The sequence below is a fragment of the Enhydra lutris genome, unplaced genomic scaffold, assembly GCF_002288905.1.
Source record: "Enhydra lutris kenyoni isolate GAN:26980312 unplaced genomic scaffold, ASM228890v2 scaffoldscaffold44, whole genome shotgun sequence".
NCBI lineage: Eukaryota > Metazoa > Chordata > Mammalia > Carnivora > Mustelidae > Enhydra > Enhydra lutris.
The window spans coordinates 9,144,525-9,169,901 of record NW_019154128.1 but is presented as its reverse complement, the minus strand read 5'-3'; the positions used below and the strand labels follow the sequence as shown (position 1 = coordinate 9,169,901).

At 41.5% G+C, this 25,377-nt stretch overlaps 1 protein-coding gene across 1 annotated transcript in view; it reads right to left on the bottom strand.

The window, feature by feature from the left end:
* Positions 1-25,377, bottom strand: part of LOC111155836 (AF4/FMR2 family member 3) — a 531,558-nt gene that overhangs the window by 260,903 nt on the left and 245,278 nt on the right. The window contains exon 5 of the mRNA XM_022516254.1: positions 19,393-19,440. Within this exon, the coding sequence (XP_022371962.1) occupies positions 19,393-19,440 (48 nt within the window). The remainder of the gene's footprint in view (positions 1-19,392; positions 19,441-25,377) is intronic.

Here is a 25,377-nt window from a genome sequence, read left to right as displayed (position 1 = left end):
AACTCATTTTTGTTTTTTGATTTTGGACAAATGATAAATGTCATACAATCCAAGGAAAGTGCATCCAGCAAGACAAAGCAATAGATGGGCTCAAAGAGAGTATTACTCATCCGAGACCCAAAAAGAGAATTTCCTTGCAGAAAGGTTTTGGAATATTTTGATGCTTTTCTCCCCATCTGAAGTAGGGGAGGGGAAGGGAGCTAGTTTTTCCTCACCTCAAGTGTAAGTGAAAGGGCTTTCATACACACACCCGTGTACACATCAATAGCCCTCAGAGGACTTAATATTTGCTCTGGACATTTGGAGATACCTAAATTAAGCCTAAAAAAAATCATCAGGGGAGCAGTGAATGACTGACATGGTAGCACAGAAGGCTCTGTCACATGTGGACTGAACTTTGACCTGCAGTGGCAGACAAGACATACACTGGATACAGAAGTTGGGTTGGGCAAGAACATGGAGAGAAGAGGGGTTCATATGGAAGACAGAAAGAGGCACTACCATCATCAAAGGGGCTAGAAGTAGACATTCACAGAAAGAAAAAAAAATCTTTTTGGAACTGTGAAAGCACCCCACAAAGAACCAGTGCTCTTTCCCAAAGACAGAGACCTGCCAACTCCACAGAGCACCAGTGCCAGCTCCTAAGGACAGCCAAGTATGACTGTTTGGGCCCTTAGCACTTTCTTGTCACCCTAGCTCTAGCCCTGGGGGAGCCAGAAAGCCCCACTGAAGAAAGGAGCAATGCAAGCCAGTGAAATAGAGAAGGAACACCCGTGTCCCTCCTTCCCTCCTAGGATACCAGCCTGAAGGAAGCCCAAGTTGAGGGAAGGAAATATTTAGCTTTAAATGAGTTCAGAGCTGTGATGATACTCTATAACTGGGTATTTTAATTACTAAAATGAGATTTGTCTTTTTTCTCACTAAGAGTGAGTGGAGAGCTTCTGAATCATCTAATAGTGTCTGGGAAACTAGTGAGATTTAATTTAAGGGCAGGAGAAGTAGCCCACGAAAAGGATTTCAAGAGACCCTGTGATCAAAAGCTTTTGGGCTTTATGTCTACATCCTGTTGAGTACTCCTTGGATGTAACAGATGCATTTTTTTTTTTTTTTTTTTACTGTGGTAAAATACATATAATATAAAATACACCATTTTAACCCATTTTTAAGTATATTGTTCAGTGGATTTACATTCATATTGATGTGTAACCACCATCAATCCACAAAACCTTTTCATCTTTTCAAACTGAAGCTCTATTTCCATTAAATAATATGTAATAGTTGCATAAGGCCTGGCTCTTGGCCTTGGAATTTACTACATGCTTTTGTCACTATTTTACTTTCACTTATTCCATTTCTGATGCTCTTATTTTTGTGTGTGTAGATCTGAGTTTCAGACCACATCATAGTCCTACTGCTTATGAATTTCCTTTAACATTTCTCATAAAGGAAGTCTGCTGGTCATGAATCCCTACATTTTTTGTTGGTCTATGAAACTCCTTACTTTCCTTTAACTTTTAAGGAATATCTGTGCTGAGAAGTCTGGGCTGACAGCTTTTTTCTTCCTTCACCACTTCAAAGATGTCAGTCCGTTGTCTTACTGCTTCCCTGGCCACTGATGAGAAGTCTTCTGTCATTGTCATCTGGATTCCTCTGTTGGGAATGTGTTTTTTCCTCTGGCTGGCTGACTTCAAGAGTTTCTCTTTGTCTTCGGTCTTCAGCAGTTTGAATAGGATATACCTTGGGGTGGGTACAAGTGTTGGTATTTATATAGCTAGGCAGAGCTAGCTGAGGTTCTGGGATAGGTGGGTTGGGGGTCTGTCGCTAATTCTGAAAATTCTCGGCCATCACTGGTTTTGTCTTGTTGCCTTTTCTTCACCCTCTTCGGATTCCAGTTACATGAATATTTCACCATTTACTATTATCCTACAGAGCTTACTCTTTTTTTTCCCTCACATTTTTATCTCTTTTTCATTTTGAGTAATTTCTATTGAGTTATCTTCACACTCTTTGATTCTTCCCTCAACTGTGTCCAGTTTACTGACAAACCCACCAAAGGCATTTTATATCTCTCTGCATTTTCCGTTTCCCCCATTTTTTCATGTGGCTTTCTCTTTTATAGTTCCTGTCTCCCCAGTGAAATTACCTATGATTCTGCACACATAATTTTGGGTTCCTATCAGAGGTAAAAACTAACTTCATAATTTTAGATGCCTTTCCCTTCAGAGTCATTACTGTATTAATTGCAGCCATTTAAGTTCTAATGTCTGTGTCACATTGGATTCTGGCTCTGATGACTGCTTTGTCCGATGACTGTGCTCTTCTGAAGCTGTTTCACTGGTCTCCTAAGTTGTTTTGAAAGCCATGCATGTTGCACAGGGCAGCAGACTCTGTGCTTACAGGGGAGGATGCCTTTCCCTCTGTTAGGTCTTTAGCGTGAAGGTTTGTGTTCATCTGGTCAGGAACTGTTCTGGATGTGAAGTTTGCTCTCTGCTCAGCTATGAGTCTCCCCACTTGACTTTGGGGCTTCGCTCTGCACAGCCCATCTAGTTGTATGCCACTATTACTCAGTGCTTGCTAGTGTGGGGGTTGGAGAACTGGGGAGGGAAGATGGGCTCTGATGCTCTGATTCAGACTTCGTTTCCGGTGGGCACTGTGAACAGGAGTCTCGGTGGTGTAGCCTTCCTCCAGAAGTGGTGTTACGTGGCATGTGTCCTGGTGCCTTCCCTGGGGGTAGAGCTGTTTGTTTTCTCTTCCGTAGGTACAGTGGGTCTCCCCTACTGACCTCAGGATACATTTTGGTAGTCCTTCCTCCTAGAGATTTGTTTCTTAAGAATGAGAGGGAGTGGGGTCTCAGTTCAGTTTCAGAGTTGGGTTCCTTCCCCTGTCTCACCAAGGGATACACCAGAAGGGCTGCAGTTTTGTGCCATTCTTCCCACAGATGACAAGTTGGAGTTGGCAGCTGGAGAGACAAAGGGGTTGGGTCTGGATGGTGGCTGAGCAGTGACTGCTATTCCCCTCCCCAAGCCAGCACCACAAGAGAGGCTTCTCAGTATGCTCCCAGGTCTTTCCTATGAGTGCCTGATGGAGGAGAAAACTGCAGGAGACCACAGTCCTCTCTGTGTTTGTGGCATTCTCCTGTGAGCCCACATTCGACTTCAGAAATTCGTTATAGTTTTCTAGCTGAATCATCTTACTAGTTGATATGGCCTTGGGCGGTGTCCCATATGAATGCTTAGGTCCCATTTCTTTCTGAAGGTGCCTGGCTCTCATCACATTTCAGGTTAATTGTTTGCCCTACGATGTCTGTTCTTTCAAGGGTTAAATCGTTTCTCTAGCTTTTTTTCTTGTTTTGAGTGAAGCAATGCATCCTCTAGCTCTCTATCTTCTTTCTGTAGCTCTGTGCAGAAACATTACTGTTTTTAATAGCACTTTACCATGTTTCGTGCAATCCTTAATCTTCTTTGAGCTACACAACCAACCTGGGTCAAGCTCATGTTACTGTTGCCACAGCCAGACAAGAAAATTGGCTAGAAAACTTACTATTTACTATGCTGAATATGGATGGCCAGTTCTTCATCTTCAAGTATTAGGTATTATTATTAACTCCTACTTCACTCAAGAGTAGATTCTTATCAGAGCTAACACTAAGTTTATTTTAGATGCTTCTGAGTTCCCATGAAGTCGTGAATTTCTCTATGTAAAATTCTAGCTGGTATTCATTTCTGGACCTTAGAATTCCCTGGTTTTCTTAATAGGAAGAACTCAAGGCACCGAAAACAATTTAACAAGCACTATGTCCCATACTTGAAAGTATATAAGATGCTTTTAAATATTGAATATGTCCATTTTTTCATGAAGTTAGATTTTCAATAAACCATTCAAGTACTTATTGAGATGACTGCTGGGTGCTACGAAATCAAACGGAAATGTAGGCAATCTCATTCTAATAAAATTAAGTCTGCACCATACTGAAAAATATTGAAAAGAAGTAATTCTTCATACATGGTATAAAAATGCCAACCCACTTTCCTTCTCATGTCTTCTTTTAAGGGTCTATATAAAAGCTGAGGTTTTTCTGAACCCACCCCTTTGAAGACTTCCACTATTGTAATTCATTGTCCTTTCAAGTCCAAGTAGATTGCTGGGTTTTACATTGCTCTCCTTGGTTGAATAAGTATATGTGGAAAGGATTTATTTTTAAGTAGGAGGGTTCTATGTCATTTACCAGCTGTCCCAAGCAATGTACCAAGCGTATTTCAATGTGAAAGTACTACTTTAAGTTGGAAGTTCTGCATGATTTTTAATCCTTTGTGAGCTCTCAAAAGGAATCTTTAGTAGACTAGAACACATATTATAAACATTACTTTGCCTGAGTAATTTGATTTATAATTAGACATATTTAGTAAAACCATGTACTTGTAAAAGCAACTTATAGGCACAAGTTGACATAGTTTTATAATCAACCAAAAAGGCAAAGAAATTCAAATAAACACTATAACTGTACTGAAGGAGATTAAAAAGCTATCAACCACCTATCAAACAAATGTTCCACCAGGGGGTGTAGTCTGCATTTATTCCCTTTGCAGCCACTTTACTTAGTATATGCACCTCAATGGTTGTATAAAAACTCTATTTTTGTAAAGTAATTTATAATGTCCTACTGGCTTTTGATTTTATTCCAAACTTAACTGTTTGTCAGTCAAACTCAGTGATTTCAGCACTTTTGTTTTCTTATTAACGCTGAGTTTTAAAGAATCTGTAAACAGACATCTAGGATCTTTAGGGGAGTTTGCTTTTAATTCTAGGTCCATTTTTTCCCATAGCCAGGAATCCTTTCACAAAGCAATTGTTTCTTAGCAGTAAAGATAATCTCACAAATATTCTACAGCTAGATATTCTAGACAGAAATTTCTTTAAGTGAACCTTGTCTCTAATGAATTTGAAAATACTCAATTATCCTAACAACAAGAAAACCAGCAGCTAACAGTCATCAGTTCCAAAATAAAATGTTTATTTCAATCACAGATTTACAAAATTGGTTTACCTCCAGAACTGCATTTGATGAACACAAATATTTTGTTAGACGCTGACTCACTAAGATGTGTGTATTCACAAATTTACCCAGCAAGAGATGTTACAGCCAGATCAAATAGTAAGTGAGAACAATAGCTTTTTTTCTGTCCTGGGCAAAATGTACACTGCCTTGAAACCTACATCAGCTCAGTGTTACCTGGCCAGTTGGTGGCAGGGCTGTTGTTGAACGCAGCAAGGAGTTTTTGAAAAAGCTCAAAGTTCCGGGGCCACTCATGCCCGTGCAGTCAGGGGCCTGGGCTTCTGTCCCTTGGAACTCTTGCTGTCTCTAGACTCTCCATCTTTACCCACCTCTCTCCTGGGGAGGAGGACAGCACTGATTGTTGCTGCTCGTACAAGGGCTAATAGGGGCAGGAGGTGTCAGTAACGTACAGCTCCATGCAAGGCAGCGTATAACACAGGCTGAGGCAAAAGAACCATATTCTCAGCAGCACAGTACTCAGTAACTAGCTTACACATGAATACGCACTTGAGCTCACTCTGCAGGAACTCTAAGTGGTCGTTCTACGCTCACTGCACATCCCTCATGCCACTCGGCACGTACCGATCCTCAATCTAACTCCTTCCAGGCGCCTTGCGGCTTCTTAGCACTGCGGCAACAACCGCAGCCATCACGCACCCCTTTGTCTCCTCAAGGCTGTAAGAGAGAGGTGGTACTATGCAAGAGTCTTGATATACCCTCACAAGAAGAATTGGCTCAATCTTGCATTTTGAAAATATTCAGACTTTTTTAAAAAATTGCACTGTATGTGTTTATGAGGTTGGGTTCCGGAGACCTGAGTTTGAACCCTAACCCTGATCTTAAGTGCTCTCTACATCTCTGTTGCTTCTTCTTTAAAATGGGGATGACATCATATAGGGTTACTGCGAGGATTAAAAGAGGTAATAGATGTGAAGGGCATAGTTAGCCATCAATACATGTTAAGCGAGGCCATTATGATGCTTTCTGATGCTTTAAGTCACGTAGTTTGCTCTAATCCAAGGAGCCAATTCAAATCCCTGTGCCTTAAAGACAGGGAGGCTATGAAGCAATATTGATTTGATTAACTGTTCCTCATTTTCAGTGATAAAGGTCTAACACACAACCTGTAAGCTTTCCCAATGCTCCTAAGATATTGGGGATGGGGAGAAGAACTAGAGAGGTAATGCATTTTTTAAATGTTCAAAGCAAAATTACCGCTCATTTAATTTCCTAAACATTTGTTCTAATTCACCAGATATTTTGCTCACTGCTTTGTCTTTCCTTCCTCCATTTGCATGTGCTTCATTTTTGATGTGGCACACACTTTAAAAATACATTATTAAGCAGACAAGCATGTCACCCTTGGAGCTAGCACTCTGTCCCCTGCTTATTCTTAACCAATCTCCTTTTGTGTTCTTTTGTGCTGAAGTGATTAATCATTTCAACTATTCAAGGGTTGCTGATGATCTTTCTAGATGATGCCAGCTACAATGACCCCTCCTCCCCCACCATCCACACCATTTAAAACATGCTAGGAATCTGCTTTGGAGTCTTTATTCATGTCACAGTGGGCTCCTCATTTCATACAACAATAACTAGTGGACCTCCCAAAGAACTCTGTGTTTATTTCACATGTTTTTCCAGAGTCTGGGCTTGGGATGTGTGTGGAGCGGTTGGTGAGAGACATCGGTGGAAAACAAAACAAAACAAGGCAATAGGAAGTTAAGAAGTCAGAATGATAAACACTTATTTTACAGACTAAAGGAGACATTTTTTGCTCACAGTCTGGAGAGAACCTGTTGTACCTCGTTGTTTGATTTCATCCTCCTCCTTGCATGTGGCTGGATTTTCTCACCCCCACCCCACCTCTTTCCAGTTATTTGCAACGGAATTTTCAAATGGCTTTTGTAGTTCAAGTTCAGTCTCAGACTTACCAGGATCTCAATCTGTAATTTGGTTACAGAGAAGCAGTCTGGGTAGGTTTTCAGGGATTGGTCATTGTTTAGAAGCTATTACTAACATTTTTAGCTAACTTTAAAGGTTCTATTTTGAAAAGCCTATTTTTTACTCCCTGCCCTCCCCGCCCCCAGATATACACCATTAAACTGAATTCAAAAAATGTTTAAAAATTGGACCAAAATACTGCTAGGTCACAAGTTATTGCAGGGAAGGGAAGACTAAAATGATTCATAAAGGAAATATGCAGATACAAGTATTTCAGTAATGTTAAATGAATTAATATAGAATCCCAGGGTAATTTTAAAAGAAATATGTACTTTACATACAGAATTAATCTATATTTGAGACTATTAAAAAGATATTTACAAGTAGCTGAGGATAGAGTTTTAAATTATGGCATAATACGTCAATAATAAACACGCTGATCTAAAGATTTTTAATCACATTTCAGAGGCCCAATCAATGTTCATAGATAAATACTTTGTTTAAAAAAAATAACATAAAATCTTTAATATTTTTAATTCCAAAAACCACAGATGTCTAATTATTTACGATTACCATGCAAAAAAAAAGGCACTGAAATAAAATCTATATTATACTGAAAATCTGTAATAACAAACAGTGTACTGCCCATAGGTCACAACTTCTGTGATGTCCTGGGAAATTCAACCGGGGAGAGAAAGATACCATTTGTACAAACAGGCACATCCTTCTAGTGAGAGGAGGGATGGAGGGAAGATATATTAAAGAAAATAAATCCCCTACTGTTAGCAGATAACAATTGTTCTCAAAGCTAATACCTGGAGGGACAGGAAGAGGTGTACCTTTCCTGATTTATCATCAGAAACTGAAATTGCTGAGGAAAGCAGTATTTGGTAAAGGACTGGTCTCCAGAGAGTGGAGGTGTGAGTAGTGGTACTGAGCACAGTACTTCTCCAGAAATACTGAGGTCCAAGTGGGGCCAAGAATGGGACAACATGCCATGTGCAAAACCACGATAATGCACAAACAGGGCAACACGCCATGTGCAAAACCTAGTTAGAAGGCCGATGTTAGGTTACCTATTCTGAAATTACGGGCTGTGTGGATAGCTTTCAAAATCAGAACAAAATAAGATGCCTCTAAGTATGGAGCACATTCCAAAAGTTATGCAAAATGTCCAAGTTCCAACCCCTACCTTTAAAAAGTACTTACACTACATTGCATCCAACCAACATAAAACAAAAGACTTGCACACCTACAAATCACATTTTTCAGAACTTGTAAGACAACATACAAATGAAATGGAAAGGGAAAATAAGGTTTCTAAATTTTCTCAGGTTATGCTGATCTAAATAATTATGAATATAAGGACTACAGAAAATGTAGATTAATATCTAGATAGGTGGTCTAATTTTTTAAGGCCCTTATCTCTTTAATCTACAAATTATCATCTTCTATTTAAGAAATTATTTTCAACTTTCCTACTTGGATACAAATTTGTAGCAAATTTGTAATTTCACATCCTTCAATTTGGAAAAGTAAAGGAAAACACTGTGTGTGGTTTTCATGATAGTAAATACAATTTTTAAAGATTTTTTTTTTTTTATTTATTCATTTGACAGAGATCACAAGTAGGTAGAGAGACTGGCAGAGAGAGAGGAGGAAGCAGGCTCCCCGCTGAGCAGAGAGCCCGATGCGGGGCTCGATCCCAGGACCCTGGGATCATGACCTGAGCCGAAGGCAGAGGCTTTAACCCACTGAGCCACCCAGGTGCCCCGTAAATACAATTTTTAAATGTGTGTCTTGAACTGACTGCTTTTAGGTGGATGTGTTTTAATTGTTCTAGGAACTGCCTTCCACAGAGCATATTAGCAGTGGAAAGAACTTTGACTTCCAGCCCTTGATGTTATGAGCAGCAAAATGATAATTAACCAAATTATCCCTGCGAATTTATTATCTTGATTTCTTCAACTTGTACATTACACTCATTATCTATCAAAATGAAAAACTCTGTCTCCTGAAAGATAATCAGAACACAAGCAGCAGATAGAAAGGGCTAAGCTCTCCTGACATATATACACCAGCAAGAGCTGCTGGACTCCTTTTCACTCCCAACCCTCAGGAGTTAGGAGGTGAATTTTCATCTCTCTTGCATTTGTGCTAATTGTAGGAAGTGTCCTAATGCTCCAGGTCACACAACAGTCTTGGTTGTCCTTGGAGAGCTGATGTTCTAGGGGAGCTGCCACCTCAATATTTTTTGTTGCAGGACTAGAAGGACAATAAGATAGAGAGGAAGAACAGACATTGAGCAAAAGGTCAGAGTCATCCATTCATTATTCCCCATCCATTTATTCAGTATTTATTAAACATTTGTTATGTGACAGTCATTTTGATAGTCCCTGGGGATAGATGGTAACAGCCTAATGAGGACATGAAAGATCATTATGACTCAATGTAATAAGTGGAGTGATAAGAATAAAGGCTGCCTTCTGGGGAAGACAGAATAGGAGCATCTAACTCAGACTTGGGAATCAGGAAGGCTTCCTGCAAGGAGTGACCTCTCAAGGGAGGTTTGGAAACAGCTGAATTTGGGGTGAGAGGTAGATGGAGCATATTCTGTAGACAGAAGAGCACAAGGTAAGCCCAGAGGCAAGAGAAAGGTGCTTGATATCACTCTTGCAGACATGGAATATAGAGTGTGAGGTGGGCAGTGGGGAAAGATAATGCTGGAACACAAGGCAGGGCTAGGATGTGCATGGCTCTCCCAGACCACATCCAGAAATCTGACTCTGTCCTCAACCCAGAGGGGAGCCACCGAAATGTTTTTTAAAGTGCACATGCGTGGAAAGTTGATACTGCCTACATTGGGGGAGCTGGCTAGAAGCAGCCAGTACACAGGTGGCCGGGGAGGAGGTCTCTGGAATAATCTAGGTGGGAAAGGATGGTGGACTGAACAAGGAGGGCAGCATGGAGATGGAAAGAAGCAGACCTGTTTGAGGGTGATTCAGAAGACAGACTGACAGCTTGGTGTGGAACCGAATGTGGTGAGAGTGAGGAGAGTGCAGTGGGTTGAGCAGCTAGGTGAATGACGATAATGCATGCTGGAGGCAGAGCCAGTGGAGGTGCGAGACGGCATTAGGATGGAGGTGTCCACGACACACATAAGGGGAGCAACAGGAGCCCTGGGTGGCTCAGTTGGTTAAGCATCTGACTTCGGCTCAGGTCATGATCTCAGAGTCTTGGGATGGAGCCCCGTGTCAGGTGTCCTGCTCAGCAGGGAGGCTGCTTCTCCCTCTTCCTCTGCTCCTCCCTCTGCTACTGCTTTCTCTCTGTCTCTCAAATAAATAAGTAGAATCTTTTTTAAAAAGTGGAGCAATCTGGGGGCACCTGATAGATGAGCATGAAACTCAGAAAACAGCTGGGGTCAAGATATACACTTGCCCACCACCACAGCACAAATGCCACCAGAAGCTGGAGAAAACTGTAGCCTCTAGAAAAAGAGGGAGATGGGACAGAAGTCCAAGGAATCCTGATACAAAAGGGGTAGTTACAGGAAGGGAGGTGCATGGAGAAGCCCAAGAGGAAATGACCACCCAGTGGGAATAAACCCAGGAAGGTGTGGTGAGAGAGGCTAAGGCTTGAGCATTTCGAAGTGGACACTGTGGTCAGCACATGGGACGCCCACCAGTGTCACATGGGAATGGTCACACCGGGAAGAGTCTCTGTGCTTAGCGAGAAGAAGCCTGCGCGGAGTGGGATGCTGGTAAAAGCAGTTTCAGGGGAGTGCAGGAGGAGGAACTGGACAGCTTTAGGATCATGAAGAAGTGGAGGTGAAGGCACACAGGGGGCTCTGGCTGAGGGAGTCAACCGAGGAAGGGGAAAGAGCCCCAAGGAGTGCAGCAGAAAAGATGCTCTCTTTCAAAGTTGGAAAGCAGGAGTACACACTTACCCTGAGGACAAGACACTGTGAGAGCCCCAAGCTGGAGGAGACCTGAGAGAGATGGCACCGCCAGCTCCTGAACAGGCCAGAAGTCAGGAAAGACGGAAGGAGGGATGCATGAGATACAGGTAAGTTTCCAGGTCTGTCAGCAGGTCAGAATGCAAGAGGTCGGCAAGACAGAATCTAGGCCTGTTTAGTTCTCTGCTATACACCCAGAGCCTAGGACAGAGCCTGGCACATTGGCCAATGAAGCCAGCAGGCCAAGGTGCTCATGCTAATAGTGTCTGTTTCCTCAGCATCTGGGTCAGTGAAGCTCCTGCTGAGGCAGGAAGGAGGTCCAGATGTCAGAGGTACGGAGCAAGCAGGATGGTTTGGCTATGCCAGATTAACCTGGTTCTTGAGGATGAAAAAGTCTTTCTCTGTATAAATCACAGATACATATACCATACACAGATGTACGGCATATTTGCTCTATTAGAATTTTGGGGGGCAGCAATTAGGAAGGGTTCTAAACATTCCCTGGAAGGGGATAACAGGATAAACAGCACAAGCCAGCTACCGTGATCCTGGCCTGAAAGTGGGATTCAGCATAAACAAGAGGTCACAACAGGCTGGATGCCTAGAGGGTTCCATGATCCAGGCCCCAGAGCTGACTGCTAGAGAAAAGTTTTCACTGCCCCATCCTGGAAGTCCTGGAGGGACTGGGGGTGGGGTAGATTCTAAAGGTGGACAAGAGACCAAGCACAATGGTGCCTTGCTAATGGGGGGGGGGGCATCAAGAGGACATGCCTCAGAGGAACGTAATGCCTCACACATGGCGGTTTCAGCCACAGGCTGAAACTGGCCAGCTTTCTGGGGGAAAGATGACTGTGCCCTTAGAGAATTTGATGGGGAAGAAACAATGGTAAGAGGTCTTCAGTGACTTGTACTCAAGGATCTGTTTGCATGGACCAGCTGCCTGAGAGAATTTCTAGGTTACAGAGAGAAGCAAAAAAACGTAGGGTAGAGATGAAGAAGGTCACAGGGCCTTTTATGCTAGAAATTTTCTGACACAAAGGTTACACACATGCAGGCACACATTCACAGTCTAAAAATACTTTGGGAAACAAGGAGGATCTTATTTGTCTGCACGTGTTAAGTACTAACATCACTTCAGCAAATATTCTAATGTTTTTGGGCTTCTTAATTAGCACTCCAAAATATTCTTTATTAAATGACTTAATATAATCATTCCATTAATAATTACCATCTTTGGTATGGTTTTCAAAGTCCAATGAGCACACATGCTTTTATTATACTTAAGTATAGAAATGGGAAAGAGAAAATAAAATTGCATTCGTTCTGTTAGGTAAATTTAGCAAAGGACATGAAGCAAGTCGAGTGGCTGGTACTATTAGCATTTCACTGTTGAAGAGCAGCACTTAAGAGAACCCAAGATTAAACATAAGTATGTTCTTTGGGAATTTACACATTTGAAAGTACTATCAGATATTAAACTCTCATGTGTATTGATATTTTCTAGAAGTAAAATAAAAACCACACTGCAATCGTAAACTTCATTCATAGATAAAGATAACACACTTTGTTCTAGGTGATCCAAGGTTAAGCATTTATTTTTCTGAGAATGAAGATTCACCGATTGTACAAAGAAGCAGACTACCATGAGGGTGATGTGAAAACCTGAGTGGCATGCATGGGTGACAAGTCTAGTCCGATGGATCACATATGCTCTCTCAGGCAGCAACTGTCTCTTCTTCTGTCCCACCCTCCTACACTCTTGTGTTGCTAGCGGAGGACTCTGCAAGGCACCTTTCAGCGGAGCACCGGCATCGAAGGGGATGCATCTCTATTTGCTTTCCTCCCCACGTTCTCTCTCTTACTGATTCTATAAGCATCTGTCCCTTTTGTGCATCTGGCAGGTGTTTTAAGCCATGGCATAAATCTACTGCTTTTTGAGTTACATTCGATCTCTTATTTCTTTGTTCTGTTGATGTCCCTTATAAGGCGAGAGCAACAGAAAACATACAAAATCAGGTGTTTTTAATGCCTTGGTCCTCTAACATGATGCTGAGCTTCACCAAGTATCCTCATGAGAAACTGAAACTGGGTCTTTGACCTTGCCTGAAGACCGGGCCTTCATGCATTCTGGCTGGCTGACACATGCTTCCCTTGCATATCTCCAAGTCTTTACTAGCCTGGCTACAGCAGGAGGCACACAGCGCTGTTAGCTTCCATGACATCCAGTGGCATCTAGGTGTTGTTGACATGCCATCTATGTATCTCCTCTTTTCTCTCAGTCAGCACCTTCAGAGTAAAATAGTGACCAACACCCATGAAAAGATATCAACTGAGGTATCAGCATTCACTCTTGACTATTGGGGGCAGAAAGTGTATTCCCACAGACCTCTAGCTAAATGGGCTGCTAACATTCCTTTGGTCTTCTATCCCCATAGTTCTGTAAATGCCTTTGTAATTTCTAATGATATGCATCAGAATGAGACAGACAAACACAGAGAGGCAAAGCTATTAGTGCCCAACAGGAGCTTCCAGACCTCTAGGGTTCCTTTGGCCATCACCCCCAAAGTCTCTGGGCTCAGAAGAGATCCTAAATTAGAGTGGTCTCTTGCCCCACCTCTCCTAGAAACTGAACACCTCTGGAGTGATCACAAAGTCTACAGAGTGTAGCCAAACGGCCCCATGATGGTAGGAGCAGGCCATTGAATACCCCTCAAAGACACAAGGATGCCCTTGGCAAGCAGAGACGGAGTCATCTAAGTAGGGCTTTTAGTTTCAGCCAGAAGGACTAGCATAATTACACCTCTTAAAAATGCATCTATGGTTGTAAAATAAGGTACACATTGTGGTATTTCTGTTTCTAACCATTCAGATGACCAAAAGCGGAAAGAGAAATGAACACAAAACACTACCAGCCAATAATTTTGTCTTGAACAAGACTTGTAAGTTTTGTCTGGTGAATTTCTCTAGGTCTACATCAGGTTTACTCCGGCTTTGATTTTATTTCACTGCAACAAGTAATGGGATGTATTAATGGAACTCTACTGCAGCTGTACCTGGATTGATTTTGTCATTCGTGGGCTTCATTTTGTCACTAATAAAATCTTTACTGTTTGAGACAAATGAAATAATTGATAAAGGAATGAGTGTGAGCTCGAAAAAGCCTGTTGGGTCTGAAGCAGGGGAGATGTGACTGAGGTTCATCTCTGCAAATGACCCAAACAGGTCACTTAAAACAAGTTGTCTCTTTGTCCTCTATTTTCTCTATAAACTGGTTAACGTAATTTCCTTTGGGTTAAGGAGCATGTAGACATTTAAGCACAAGGTTTGTCTTGGCCTACCATGCAGGTCTGAACAGTGAGGGAGCCATAATAATGGACACTTCATATGGCGGTGCTTTAAACGCTCTCCTCACTCACAGATCTCCCAGAATCAAAACCAAAAATCTTATCCAGCAGGCTCCTAAGTATCTAGGAAAAGAGTTCCTTCATTTGTTGTAAGTCTGTTCAATTGTAATGTCAGGAAACTGATTTGGGCCCCCAGAATTTAAACAAGTACGAGTTACCCCCTTCCTATCAACAGAAATGCAACTGTATGTAAATATTCACTCTAAATATTTCATAGGGAAATTGGAATTAAATTAGTGACTAAAGGTGAAAACCAAGAAGATAATCTGCTCAGATGTCACACTGAAATTATCTTTAACTACATCCTTTAAGTCCAAACCAGGATCTCCAACACTAGTCTCTTATTAGGAAGGCTCACTACGCTATGAGTAGTGCCCCTCAACTACTGCTATCTAAAGCTGTCTTGCATAAAATTTGTGCATGCTAGATTCTAGCCCTGCACAACCCCATTAAGTTGTAAACGGATTTTATTTGCTGAACAAATGTTAATGCCATTCTACGTTAATGGATAATGCTACGAAAAGCACCTAAGTATTACAGCACTGGAACCTTTAAGAATGAAATATAGTGTAACTTACAAAACTGTCTGTTACAAACATATGTCAGCCATGAGGGCTCCTAGCTCTTATTGCCCATCTTCACAGAACTCAGTTGTAATTTCTCCCTCGGTTAACTGAATTTTGCAATAATACACAGATTTATTAGGTCCCAGGATTAGAATCCTCTGAGTAAGAGTAAAAAATAATTACACTTTAGAATATAATGTAATATTCAAATGACTTGAGAACAGTCACCTCAGCAAAAATAAGAGAGGGTAGAGGAAAAAGAAGCTTAAAGATGAAGTTGATAACATTGGCCATAAAACCTCTGTGAGTTCAAGTGCACAAATGCATGATCTGGCACTTCCAAACCATAAACACATGGAAATGGGAAACCTCCCTTTCACGGCAAAATGCCTGAGTGGTTTCATTATTGCACCAGGGGGATTTCTTCATTTAATAAGATAGCTTAGTAGAGAAGATAGAGAGGGTGCTGGGGCCAGACGGTGCTTGTTAAAATCCCAGCTCTACCACTTTCTAGTTGTGTGACCTTGGGCAAGCTATGTTTCGATTTCTTTGTCTGTAAAATGGGGATGTTAACAGCGCCTGCCTCATGGGGGATCTGTGATGGTTAAAGGAGCTTATACATGCAGGAAATGGAGAACAGTCCCTCATCTGTAATGAGTACTCCATAAATGTTAGCTCTCTATCCTTTGGCACTTGTTCTTACCTACAGGGCTGACTGCAAATGGAGAGGCCCTGAATGGAAACTATGGCTTCTCCTCACAAAAGGTCTCTTGACTCACTGACTTCCTATTCTGTCTTGTCCAGGTGCTGCTTCCTCTACTGCACAGAAACCGCACTCAATAAAGTCACTGATGAGTTTTTTGTTGTCCAGTCCATGGAGTGGTTTTCAGTCCTCGTATCTCTTTCCCCCTCAGAAGTGCTGTGCACTATTGAGCTTTAAACCCTCTTTCCCTGACTTCTAGGACCTTTGATGGCCACCATTATCTCTCAACTTCTCCAGTTGTGTCCTCTCCCTTTCATTGGCCAGTGGATCTTACTCTCCCTGGCCCTTAAGTGTTGGAATTTTGGTTCTCATTGCTACTCAGTCTCTTGTCTCTCTCCAGGCAAATTTACCCATGTCTGTGATCTTATTACCAATGTGCTAATTAGTAAAAACACTGGCCTGCTGCTTAGACCTCTGTTCTGAACCTCAAACCAATATATGCTCATCTACATTCTCCATGTTTCCTGGACTGTCTCAAAGGTACTTCAAATTCAACATGTAAAAAAATTAATGCAGGATTTCATCCCACCCCCACAAACTAGCATCACCCTTAATATTCCCAGGCCTTTGAGTGTCCCCACCAAGCATCTATCTATCCTCTGGGCCAGCTGCAACAGCCTCTCACTCCTCCCCTCAATCCATTCTGCTTAGCAGTCAGAGTAGAGTATCTAAACGGCCAATCTGATCACATCATTCTGGCTCATAGTCTTTCACGGTCCCCCTAAACTTATCTTGGACAGGGCTGAGAAGGCACAGCCATACCTGGCTTTTCCTGCCTGGCTTTTGCCACTTACTCTCTAGCCACTCTGGGCTCACTGTTCTTGCTGGGTCCCTAACTAGCCAAACGCTTCCTGTTTCTCTGCCTGCAGCCTCAATATTCTTCTCCTTAGGTCAGTTTCCTTTTCATCCTCCAACCATTAGTCCAAATGTTGCTTCCTCAGGGACGTTGTTCTTGACGTTAGCTGAGGTCATGTGCCCTATGGTGGGCTCTCATAGAACCCTGAGTACTTATCACAATTAACACTAGACATTTATAAATAAAGGTCTAAATAAATGACTAAAAAATAAAACTTAGTATCTATTCCTTCTAGCACATGGCCAGTTTCAAGAGGGTCATGTCTGTTGGGCCCACCATTATTTTCCCAGCACCTCTCATATGGAAAGGGCATGCTAACACTTGTTAAGTGAGTATCTCAATTTTCATTATTTTAAGGCAACTTCATGACCTGCTCATTCTCCACAATAAGAGCCATCACTTAAGTGTTATAGCTCTAAGTAACAAGTACCTTGGTGACTGTGACTATATCAGGTTTACATGAGCTGATCACAAGGGGAGAGAAAGTGATAAGGAAGACTGGGCTCCACAAAGACTATCCATGGGAACCCAGTACTAAAAAGACCAATAAGTCATGTCCATGATTTAGAGCAAATGGAATCTCTTTGTGAGCTATCACTCATTCTCCCTTAGAGGATTCCTTCATTCACTCACTCACTCACTCACTCATTTATTCATTCTACAAAATCATGAATTCTCAGTTCCAGACATTAGGGGCACAGTGTGGGATGAAGACCAATGTGGCAGATGCACAATAAATACCACAGAGAAGGAGCCCCATGCTTGTGCTTGGAGGAGAGGAAATGCTTAGGACAAGAGAAAAAGACAATCTTGGAAAACGACTGGTGTGTGAGAGGCAGGGGACAACCAAGGAAACATTCTGGGCAAAATTGGGAACACTGATGTGATCCTCTAGGAGTTCCCTCAGTACCAACTACTACTACTAACATGTCCGGCTGACAGGTGAGGGCAGAGAAAAGGCCCAGCTGGACACCACCATCACCTCTGTTTCCACTAAGCCTATACCATTTCCCTCTGGACCGCTCCTCATGGGCTCTGGGAAGATGAGAACTTGGAGAGGGCTCAGCTGCCTTTTGAGGAAATCATCATTTCCATTGCCCTAAACCTTGCATGTGTTTCCAAATCAATTATCTGCTTGGTCCAGGCTTTCCCTTTTGTTCCATGCCTGATTCAAAGTGGGCCATGGCAGTGACAGCACCGCGGAATATTAGGGCCAGTATCAGGAAGTAGATGTGGGAGCAGGGGGCATAAGGCTTTGATCAGCTCTCTTGAGAAAAAAAAAAAAATAATAATGCTTTAAACCCTTGATTGCAGCATTTATTTGTATTTAAGGTGAAATTTTATGTTACCTCAATGATACCATTTTGCTGTGTGAATTACTCAAGCCCTTATTCAAACTTCGGGCTCTGCTTAGAGTACAGAAAAGAAAGGTCAGGTGATGGATTTCGACCATATCCTCAGAAAAGAGAAGAAAGGATAAGAATGGGTAGGATCTTATAAATTGGGAAACCAAAGAGGGATCTGTTGTGTTCCAGTATTACCACTTTGCTGATATAAACACCATAACCAATAAACCAGTGCTTAAGAAGGCCTAAACACTGAATATTTGGACTCTAAACATGAAAGTATGTCAAAAGAGAAACAGGAAAATTATATTAATACTTTACTCTATTTGTTGTTTAATCTGAAACAAAGCCCCAGGTTAGAAACAACACAGATATAAAATACAATATGTATTTTAACATATATTAAATGCCAGAAATGAAGCTACCCATTATGACAGCTGTTTTCTATATAAATCTTTGCCAGAAAAACAAAAATCATTATGAACGTAACAGATCAAATTTCAATTCCTTATTTTGGTCAACTTGAGAGTTAAAAGATTTATTTATGAAATAATGCTTTCCAGGAAGGAAGGAAAAAAAAAAAAAAAACCCTGCCTCTGAAAACAATTTGATGATAAATGCAAATTTTTAAACCAAATAATTATATTACTGTCACTCACTAGCAATTCAAGAAGTGTGTAGGATGTCCAAAAGTTAGAAACATATTAAAATAAACGTTTTTTCTTTATAGGGAATTGCCATTCCATCTGGTCTAATTTGTCTTGGTGTTTTGCCCAGCATAATATCAGTTCTCTGAGAATGTAAATTATTAGGTTACTCCCCTGAAAAAATATGAGTGAAGAAAAAATATGGGTTGAAGATGACATCCTGATTATAAGTTTGAGTACTCAGGAAAACACTAATATGGCGGAAGAGCCCAACCTAAGTATATCTGAGTGTGAAACTGGTTCATGGAGGGTATCTACTAGAGATTTTGAGGAGGAAAAAGACAGCCTTACAGGAAGTAACTGGCAACACATTAAGATGCAAAACAATGTGAAAATAAATTTTCAGACACTGAACATTACCTCTTTGTCAGAGTGCTCCTGATTCTAATTAAGTTTAGGAGAAGAATAACAAGGCAACCCTTGCCTGGGTGGAAAGTACAGACTATTAAAGGACGCTTCTAAACAGGAGGGTGATAAATGGGGGCATCTAATGTGTGCACAACCATATTTTTCATCTCAACTCTGTTCTTCTGTCTCCCAGACGATCACTTTAACACAGTGTCACCTCAGCCTGTACGAAGGCATCAGGTTGATGGGTAGCTCCTAGATTTCAAAAAGAAGCAATGTTTTTATAAAGTGGCATTTAGGCAACTTCCATGATTGCCCTCAGAAAAGGTAAGCGTCAAACAAGAAACAGAAAATAGGCTCCTTTGACAACATAGCCACATGCCTTGTTCTATTGGAATCTACGTCCAACCAGTTGGTAAGATTTGTTTAAAAAAAAAAAAAAGTCCTTACCCGAATTATTTCTTCAACACAGCTGTTTGTGTCTCCAGATCTACTCTCCTGAAAGCGAAGGGAAAAAAAAATAAGCCTGATAGCACAGATTTATGGTTACAAAGAAGAAAGTACACTAAGTGTCTAAACTTGAGTTTGGACCGGGAGTGCCTGACGTGGGACTTAGTGATGAGCTCCTTTCCTTAACAGGGTAGCCTGAGTCGAGGCTACGACTGCCCCCTTCCCTGCGGAACAGCAGACATGCCAGCCAGGAGCACCACACACACCTGCAGGTCAGCTCTGGGCCCCCCAGTTGCATCCTTGCTAGGCAGGGCAGGCTCCTAGGAGGCCAGTAGCCAACTGGCAGCAGGTGTGAGCTCTGTCCCCCACACCCCCAGGCTCCATCAACATGTGGAAATGCTGCCTCCACTGCAAAAGTGGGACCAGTTCACCCACCAAACACATGCAATGGCTTGGCCGAGTACAATGGCTGCTAAGGCTTAAGCAAAAGACTGTCCCCACTTTCTAAGTAGAAGTCTGGTAGTTTCACCATCCTCAAAGCCCAGATTTACTGGTTTGATGAGCCGAAAACTGAAAGACCAAAAGGAGAAACATCCTCTCAACAGTCGCACAGCATGCTGGGTGTCACACTCCAGAGCCACTTGTTCTGCGACCCACACTGCCCTGTGCTGTGGAGATGTTAAGGGCTCTGAGGAATGGTGGCTTCGGGTCGCGGTCGACACCAGGGAGCACTTTCAGTTCCAGAGAGTCTGTGTGGTTACTGCTGGTTCCATAGCTCGGAGTGCAGGAAGTGGTATGGTGGGGACATGAAAGCGGCAGCTGCTGGTAGAAGTGCCCGTGGTGGTCTCAGGGAGATACTTCCCCTGGCCTTTTAATTCAGTGACGTTGGCCACAACTCAGCATGGCATTCGAGAATAAGGCTGTATTCACCATCTTCTCCATGCCCATTCTCCCATCCTCTTCACAGTGCTCTCCCCACCAGGGAAGCCAATCTGCCCCTTTCCATGTTTTCTTGTTAATTCTAAGTCACCTCGCAGATCACAGGTCACTCATGACTTCCTCAGAGCAGCTGTCCCTAAGCCTCAGCATCATTTACTTCTTCAGAGTACTCACCTCATACAGTACTTAACTCTTTAATGATATCTCCTCCCTCTAGAACATACACTCCACGAATTGAGGGGCTCTGTGTCTTTCAGCTGTACTTCACACAGTCCTAGGCGTGTGCTGTAAATGCCTGCTAGTGCACACTATGTGAAGACATGAGCTTCTTCCTCTAGTCTAGGGAATGGGAGGACTACCACAATCAGCTTCAGGACTTCGCAATATTGCAAAGGCTTTACGGAAGAAGACACCTTTGTACCCTCCCCACCCTGTGTGTACCATGCTACCCTGTTACCTGTTATCAGAGCATTCTGTCTGAAATATTCTACCCTTCACACTGGGGAAGGGGCCAGGGTGTATAAAGTTATGTGAAGTCTGAAAAGGTCCCACACATGACTGAGAAAATTTGTCCAAGTCCCCTGAGAACCTGAAAGTTTACATGACTCACCCTGCACCACATAACAGCAGTGTCTGGACCAGAACACAGGGCTCCTGACCCTCAGTTATGCACATTTTCACTACCAGAAGCTTCCCCCCAGTCCCAAAGCAGTGCTTGAAATATATCTAATCCCTTAGCAAACCTAAACTCATTCGTCAAAAGTATTTCATTACCAGGGTTTCTACAAGGTTTATATGGTTTAGGAACTTCTCACGTGTGTGGTAAAATACATATAACAGGAAATTTGCCATTTTAACAGTTTTAAAGTGTATAATTTACTGGTACTAAATATAGTCACAATGCCACCACTATCTAGTTCTAAAAGTTTTTTATCACGCTGAATGAAGTTTCATGCCCTCTGAACAGGAACTTCCCATTCTTCTCTCTCCCAAGCTCCTAGTACCCACGAATCTACTTTCTGTTTCTATGGATCTTTCTATTTTGGATGTTTTATGTAAATGGGATCATATAATATGTGGCCTTTTATGTCTGGCTGGCTGGTTTCACTTAGGATAATGGTTTCAAGTTCCTCCATATCATAGCGTGTATCATATTTCATTCCTTTTTTTATGACCAAATAATATTCCACTATGTGGATATACCACATTTAAAAAAATCTATTCATTAGTTGATGGACATTTTGATATTTCCACTTTGGCTATTATGATAGTACTTTTACAAACATCCATATACAAGTTTTTGTTTGAATGCCTGCTTTCAGTTCTTCTGGGTATATAATTAGGAGTTGAAATAGTGGGTCATATGGCAATTCTATGCTTAGCCTTCTTGAGGAATTGCCAAACTGTTATACCACCCTGTCCATACTATTTTACATTCCCATCAGCAATGTATGAAGGTTCTAATTTCTCTGTATCCTCACAAACACTTGTTATTTTTGGTTTTGCATTGTTTTATTTGTGATAGTAGCCATCCTACTGGTATAAAAATGGTTATCTCATTGTGGTTTTGATATGCATGTTCCTAATTACTATTGATGCTGAGCATTTTTACAAGTGCATGTTGCTCATTTGCATATCTTCTTTGAAAAAATGTCCTTTGCCCACTTTTTTATTGAGTTTTTTGTCTTCTTTATTGTTTGTTGTAAGAGTTCTTTATATATTCTGAGTCCTAGACCCTTATCAGATAAATGATTTGCACATATTTTCTTGCATTTTGTGGACTAAGTATGTTCACTTCCTTGGTAGTTCATGGATGTACAGAATTTTTAATTTTGATGAAGTTCACTCTATTCTTTTTCTTTGTTCCTTTGCTCTTGGTATCATATCTAAGAAACCAATGCTAAATCCAAGGTTCTGAGAGATGTGCTCATGTTCTCTTTTAAGAGTTTTATGGTTTTAGTTTTTATATTTAGGTCTTTAATCCATTAGTTTGAGAATTTTTAGGTGAATTATATTTCCTTATTATTTGGTATGTCTTAGTTAAAACAGGAACATTATCTTTGTATAAATTACTCCACACTAGTCCCATCACTAAAGATTAATAACAAAATATTTAAGGCACAGACAGCCACTCTTGCTCATGGTGCCTCAGCACAACATACATGCCTATCCTTAAAATCAAGAAAAACAGTGTTAAATAGTATGACAGGATTAGGAGACCCAAATGCTTTTACTAATATTTCATTACATCCATCCCTCCTGTTTCCCCAAAAGTTCCAGTTTGGTGACACAATGTCATAAGCCCCTCCTCCGAGCCCCAATGCCACCCTCAATCCCAGGACTGCTCTAGAAACTTCACCGTTCCCTATTTTTTTTTTTTTTTTTTTAAAGACAGCAAGAGGGGTGGGGTTGTGGGGCAGAGGGAGAAGGAGAAAGAGAATCTTAAGCAGGCTCCATGCCCAGCTTGGAGCCCGACACAGGCTCGATCTCACAACCCTAAGATCATGACCTGAGCCAAAATTGAGAGTCAAATGCTTAAACAATTGAGCCACCTAGGTGTTTCTGAAAACTGCAGTATTCTAATACTCCAATCAAATTGGATCAGAGAGCTCTTTTTGGAACTTGCCCCAAACCTACTTCCTTTCCAGGGAAGCCTAAGGCAATCATCACAAAGGCTGTATGGTAAAGTCTCTGCCAGGGTCAGGCCAGGGCTCAATGGTGTTTAGAATCATCTCTTTTGGAGTTCAGTGGTGGAATGAGTGGTCTCAATTAAAAGTGTGTCTTCAAACTCACAACCACTTCACTTACTCTACTTCCAAGTCCCAATTTTTCCCTACCATATTACATACTGGCGGAGCAAATGATAAGTTCTCATACACTTTCTATTTTCCACCTTAAAACCATTGAGCAAGAAAAACTTCAATCCATGTTCACCTGGTAGACTCACCCAGGTACACAACATACTAAAAAGACTCTTCAAATTAAACTTTGGGTTTGATTCCTTAAAGCTGTATTTCCCTTGAATACCACACTTTAATTTCATTTGAAGGGATTTATATAAATGACAGTTTGCTCTGATGAATATCTCTTCCTATCATCCTTTAAATTTCCACTATCTTATCTGAAAAAGGGAATCCACTGAGAGAGACATAGAGTACAGTTGCTTATTTAAATACTTCTCTTTTCACTGTAGATGGAGTGTGTAAGATTACTACATTGGGTCATGTCGACGACTGCTCCAACCATGAGTTTTGATGGTCTGGATAGATACCAGGTCATTCCCTACTGGGAGAGACCCTTATAAAGCTGAGAAAGTGTCAGAAGTGGAGCCGGGACAAAGGACTTTTAACAGTCTCCGGAAACCCTGGCCTTACATCACAGTATGGTGAGTCCTTGCATTTGTGTCCCCTGAAATTGGAAGACAGAACCCCACCTCTTCTTTTCCAAATACACAAAAGGGGATAGGCAGGTAGGATTGGGGTGGGTAAGGGGTAAGGGCTGGGGGAGACTGGAGGGCCTTTCACTTCTTGAGTTCTCAAATCTGCTATTAGCTGCAGTTGTGTGCTTTGATTATATTTACAGTTTTAAAACTTTCAGTGTTTATGAACAAGATTAAAACATGCATGTAATTTACATCTCTAAATTTGTGTTTATATTTTTCACAATAAAGTTATTGCTTTCCCTGGAAAGGTACCCACTGAGAAGGAGGACTGCACAATGCAAATTTTAATTACTCTATATTTTTTTGAGGGCTTGTAGCTGTTGTTTCATGCTGAGTTGCTGAGCCGTTGCTCCGTATTTACTCTGACTTTGATGAACCCAGCCCATTTCCTATCATTACGTTTTGAAATCTGTCATAACAGTCTCACCTCATTGAACCTCCAACTAAACTTCAATTAAAAGCTAGCAACCCCAGCTGATTCTCCGGCTCTACATCCCCGTCTATCACATTCCTTCTTCACAGAACTGCTTTCCCCAAATCCTACCACTTAAAAATACACACCATGCACCCTGCCAGGGAAATGGAAGGAGCTAAGCTGTGGGAAAGTCGAGCTGGAGAAATAGCCAGGAGCATCCTATCACTGAGAGCAGAAGTCCCTGATTACCATGCCAAGCACAGAGCACTGGAAGAAGCAAGCAAGGCTTAAGGAGAAAAGGCTCGATCCAATCAGTGGGAAATGGCATTTCACTGCATAGACGAAGCTGTACACGTCCTATTTTCAAAAATAGTTTAACTCTTCATCAGACACACTTAAGGCGGAACTTTCATTCTAAAATAACGCTACTTCACAATCACAATGCCTTTGTTTGTCTGCAAGCACTCAAAAGGCCCTCAAGCATTTAAACATTGTTTATCACATGCATACTCTTCAACACGTCTACAGAAGTATTTTTAAATAAGTTTTACTAGTCTTGATTTACAAAAAAACTGAGTTACGAAGAAATGAGATATGCCATCAGTGCCACCAAAGCAGTGGGTGAGGATCTCAGCTCGAATTCAGGGATGACTGCAATTCTAAATGCAGCCCAGCCACTGGCTGTATTGCCAGATTACCTGAGGCCAGTGTCACATACGGACAGGGAGGAAGCCCGTCAGTTCTCTCTCTCAACTTCAGCCTGTCTTACATCCAACCTAATATCTCCCATTTTGAGGCTACACTCTGCTCCCAACCACCCAAGCTGAAAACCTGCTTTATCCCTCATCAGTCCCTTTTTATCCCCTGAATCTGCTCAGCAAAACAGGGCACATTTTTCTCTGCCACTCACATCCATCCTTTCCTCTCTGACTCTACTGTTACGCTATCATCAAGATATTTATACAATGAAAGGAAAAATAAGCAAAAAGAGTAATAAGAAAAGAAAAATGTACAAAGATAATATCACAAATATGCAAACAAAATGATGACAGGTAGTGACAATATTAATATCAACTAAAGGACAGTTCATAGCAAAAAAAAAAAAAAGGAATTGGAGAGCAAAATACAGAATGAGAAAAAAATAGTCTAGGCATTAATAGAGCATCAAAATAAGGTATGCTAGGAGAAA